The 4,514-nt window shown below is 36.0% G+C and overlaps 1 protein-coding gene across 7 annotated transcripts; it reads left to right on the top strand.

Moving 5' to 3' along the window:
• Positions 1 to 527: 527 nt before the first annotated feature.
• On the top strand, positions 528 to 4,262 carry LOC133736378 (uncharacterized). Of its 7 annotated transcripts, none has more exons than XM_062163838.1 (7): positions 528 to 729; positions 833 to 859; positions 948 to 1,070; positions 1,976 to 2,219; positions 2,399 to 2,461; positions 2,718 to 2,768; positions 3,202 to 4,262. In XM_062163838.1, exons 1-7 carry the CDS (start codon positions 674 to 676, stop codon positions 4,105 to 4,107), a joined length of 1,470 nt encoding a protein of 489 aa, XP_062019822.1. In that variant the 5' UTR covers positions 528 to 673; the 3' UTR covers positions 4,108 to 4,262. The 7 variants fall into 7 exon arrangements, with proteins under 7 accessions (XP_062019822.1, XP_062019820.1, XP_062019821.1 ...); XM_062163836.1 differs by having other exon boundaries at positions 2,718 to 2,804; XM_062163837.1 differs by having other exon boundaries at positions 2,399 to 2,470.
• Positions 4,263 to 4,514: the final 252 nt, after the last annotated feature.

Below are 4,514 nucleotides of genomic sequence, written 5' to 3'. Positions count from 1 at the left end.
CCACGAGCCACGAAACCGTCCGATACCCACAATTTAAATTCCGGAAAATCCTCGGAAAGTAAATACGAAATTCCGGGGCATCACACAAAACAACATATATATACATCAATTTATAACGGATTTCAACCACAACCCCTATATTTGACAGATTTTCACACATGCAAATCCAATTTTCTCATCTACAAACTCGATTAACCAAATTTAGGCTACAAACAACTTCAAAATGCATATTCAATTTCATAGAATACTCCGAAATCTCAAAAGTAAAATCGGATATTGAATTTTTAACCAACAAGTCACGGCTCACGAATTAAAAGTTAGTAGATAGTTTCTGAAAATAATAAATTTTTAATTAATTATTTATTTATAATTTAACTTTTTCATCTCTAACAATTAGAAAAATATATAAAATTATTTAATATTTTAAGATTGTAAAAGTAAAAAAAGTCAGTTACGGTGAGCAACACCTCAAGGTAAATATAGAATATACAAAACTTCAAGGTTCCATTTCCCCGCTGTACGAACACTAGTCTATTGGTCAAATTAAAGAAAAAGAAAAAGAAAAAGTAAGGTCTCTTCTCCAAGTCTTTCAAATTCCAACTTCCAAGGGCAAGAGACGAGAATTTGATTCGACACTGCAGCCCGTAACCATAGGAAGACGCTGAAGCTCAAGATGGGCTTACTGGGTCTTGTTGGATTTGCGCTCCAATGCTTTCATGTTCTTGCATGGTACGCTTTCTCTACGAAGATGAACACCTTGGTCAAGTTGAGAAAAATTTCTCATAATATAGTAACAGTTTTGGTTTTGGTTTTGTTTATGATTTACTTGCAGGCCTCTCTTTGCTCTGGTCTATCCTCTGTGAGTCCATCTCTGACTTAACAACTGTAATATTTGCTCTGATCCATGATGATGATGATGGTGATTTGCCTGATCATTATTCTGACAGGTATTCTTCCGTTAGAGCAATCGAGACAAATTCCATTACAGATACTCAGAAGATAAATACGTATTGGGTCGTCTTCTCATTGATCTTGCTATTTGAACATGCTTTTATGAAGCTCCTTGAATGGTACTTCTCTATTTTCTTTTGCTTTTTTATTGGGTATTTCAATTTTTGGTTGCCCAATCAATGAGAGATCACAAATTTTGGAGCCTTGTATGATGTAGGCAAGATAACTGTGTTTAAATCCAAATTGTAATGTGGACTGAACGTTGTGAATTTTCCCCAGAATTTTGCAATTGGATTGGTTATCCATGCTTTTATTTCTAACTACATACTGAAAGAAATGTAAAAGTAGTAGTAAAATTTTTAAAAGGAATCTTTAAACATTTCCTACCCATTACCAGAATCGATACAAAAGAAACTTTTCACATTGTGGCTGTACTTAAATGCTGGACATGTAGTGACAGGTATGAAATGCAGAGTTGGCATGACATATCCAAGTTTGTGGTATAATCGAGGAGAAATGGAGTGCTCTTCTTCACTAAGGAACAGAAAGTTTCATGAGTCATTTTGAAACTAACATCAAGACGGATATGATATATGTATGTGTATTGTTATATTAGATAAAGCACGGTTACTTTTCTAAGGAGAAATATTGATAACCATGGTTTGTTTAGATGTAGATGATCCTCATGTGTAAAGAGTAGGATTAAATGAATTTTCTTTGTTGTTCTCTAATGCACTTCAAGCTTTTCTAATGGATGTAATATATCATTTCAGTTTCAAACTCAATGTCAAATCAATTTATGTGCATTTATCAATGTATATCTGTGAGGAAGCTTTCAATCCTTTTTCTTTTATCCAGATGTTTTTCTGTTTTTTTTTTCAAAGAAAAGAGCTTCTTGGTTTGATATCAGTCAGGTTTCCTTTATGACAAAGTGCTGAATCTTGTTACAATTTTTCAGTGATCGCGATGTTATATTTGTTTCATTAACTTTTGTTTCCTATTTTTCCATTTCGATACCTACCAGGTTCCTGCCCTGGCCATACATTAGGCTACTGATTGTCTTCTTTTTGGTGATGCCACATTTTGATGGTGCCTTATATGTCTATAAACACCTTTTCTGTCCATGCCTCTCCATGGATACCCAAATGGTTATCAACTTGTTCAACAAGCGGAAGGAGTCCCTTGTGAGAGATAACTTTCTCTCTGAGGTGGAGAGATATGTAAAGGAGAATGGACCTGAAAGTTTGGAAAAATTTATTCCTTGCAAGGTAAGCAGATCTTGTTACTTGTATCATTGTATTTATTCATTATGTACATGAATGCTTCAAAATTTGAAATTTGAGAAAACACAAATTCAGTTTTGGTCAGTAATACCTTTGATGAAATCATTGTTAGAGATTGATTACTAGCTCCTGACCTGGTGTCTCACTCCAATTTTTCGTTTCAGTCAACAAGGACAAATCTCGATGTAAAAGAGTTCAATGCAGTTTCATCCATGGATAATGAAGCGGTAGAATGCATAAGATCCCTTATGTGATTCATGGAGATTTCATGGTTCTTTCAATACAGTATTAGTCATTTTGAGCTAGATGACTTGCCTAATAATCCCAAATGGCATAGGAAATATTTTAGTTGTTTAATGTGATCACTAATAAACCCTGAAAATTCTGGCTTTCTTTTATTATTTCTACTGACCTAACTGTTAAGTTGATGATAGGCCTAACTATTAAGTTGATGATCTGACCTTTCCTTGTCTTTTCTTGTAGTCAAAATCCTTAAAGCCAAATGGTGGACAGAATGATATCAAAGCTGTGCAGGTAACGGCAAAAAAGAAGGAAACAACTGCTAGCCAAGTAAGGTTTTACATGTAGTAAAATCTTATAACTGCATTGTTGGTTATAAATATGTTAATATTATAAAGACTTGGCATTAGTTGTATTGATTTACATAAGAAATAAAAGAAGAAGAAGAAAAAAAAAAGAGTATGCACATTTCTTCTAAAATGCTTCCAGTCATTTTGCTGAATCTTTGGTGGTGGGGATGCTTCTCATATTTCTGCCTAATTTGTCGCTGTCATTCTTTGCTCCAGATTTGTCACATGAATTTGAGTTTTACTCTTTATTTGGAATGTTTTGTTCATGTTTACTTTCTTTATTGCAAAAGAATTGTCCATTTCAAGAGTATAAATGAAATGAAAAGGAAAAAAAAAAAAAAAGAATCCTTTTGAACCTTGTTTCATTGCATTTGTAGGTTAGTCAGGCAGAGCCTAATCTCACTGTGAATGAAGATGGATTTTCTTCTAGGAAGATGAATGAAAAAGTCATCGAAGTTGCAGCCGACAGAGAAATTCTGAAGACTCCACCTCCAAAGAAAGTCCAGAAGGAGTGGACCACAGTCAATCCGCTGCAAACTCAAACTGATGCAACTTTGAATTACCTTCTCGGTGATAATAAACACGAGGCTACATACGAGGCACTGAAGATAAAGAATGAGGCAGAGCCTAAGCTCACTTGCCCTGAAAACCGTACTGTTGCTGCCATGGAAATAAATGAAAAGCCGGTTGAGGTTGGAACAGGTATAGAAGATCCAGAGTCTCCTAAAGAAGTCCAGAAAGAGTGGACTTGTGCTCTCTGTCAGGTAACTACTTCAAGTGAAAGCAATTTGAATTCCCACCTGCAAGGGAGAAAACACAAGGCAGCATATGAGGCACTGAAAGCAAGGAACCAGGCATTTGTGTCCAAGATTGCCCCAGCTTCAACTGCAAAAACATCCATTCAACTGAATAAGGAGCCAGGAAAGAGTATTCCGAGCAGTGGATCAAAACAAAAAGTTACTGCAAGTGAAAATGTGCAAGGCCAGAAAAATAGTAGTCCAGCTCCAATCACAAAGAAGCACCACAAACTGAAAGAGGAGAGCGCAGACGGTGTATCCAGCAATGGCCAGAAGGGGAAAATTCCTATACACGTCGAGAAGGTACAAGGTCAACAACCAAAGCCAAATAAAGCTCCAAGGGTGAAGAGTTCTCCTTTGTGGTGCGCAATTTGTAGCATGCACTGTCCTGAGAAATACATGCCGTCTCATCTCAACGGAAACAAACACAAGAAAAAGGTGCAAGAACTACAAGAGAACCTAATGAAGCCCTGGGGCCCTTTGTAATACCGCAACTGGTGAGTTTGACATGGTATATCATCTTAATTTAATTGCCGTCATAGTTTATTACCAGAAACGCAGGTTGTGGAGATATGCTTAAAAAACTCTTGTAATTCTGATTTATTTTTCTTTGCCAAGCAACTGAAGACATTTCGTGATCAGTTTAAATCATGTTCTATGATCTACATGTGTTGCATCCCCTTTAAAGGCTAACAGGACCTCACAAACTTACTCAACATGTTCTCAATATATAAACACAAACAACGTAATTGGCTTGTATGAGTTCCATTGACTTTACCCTTCAACAAAGGCCCTCTTTCACGGCAATGGTGAACATAAGCAGTGAAATAAACAACCACTACATGAAATAACTACAACCGTCTACAAATTCCATATGCTCAAAACCCGTCAAG

This window comes from Rosa rugosa, chromosome 3 (assembly GCF_958449725.1).
Source record: "Rosa rugosa chromosome 3, drRosRugo1.1, whole genome shotgun sequence".
In the NCBI taxonomy this organism is placed as follows: Eukaryota; Viridiplantae; Streptophyta; class Magnoliopsida; order Rosales; family Rosaceae; genus Rosa; species Rosa rugosa.
This window is presented reverse-complemented; position numbering and strand designations above follow the sequence as displayed.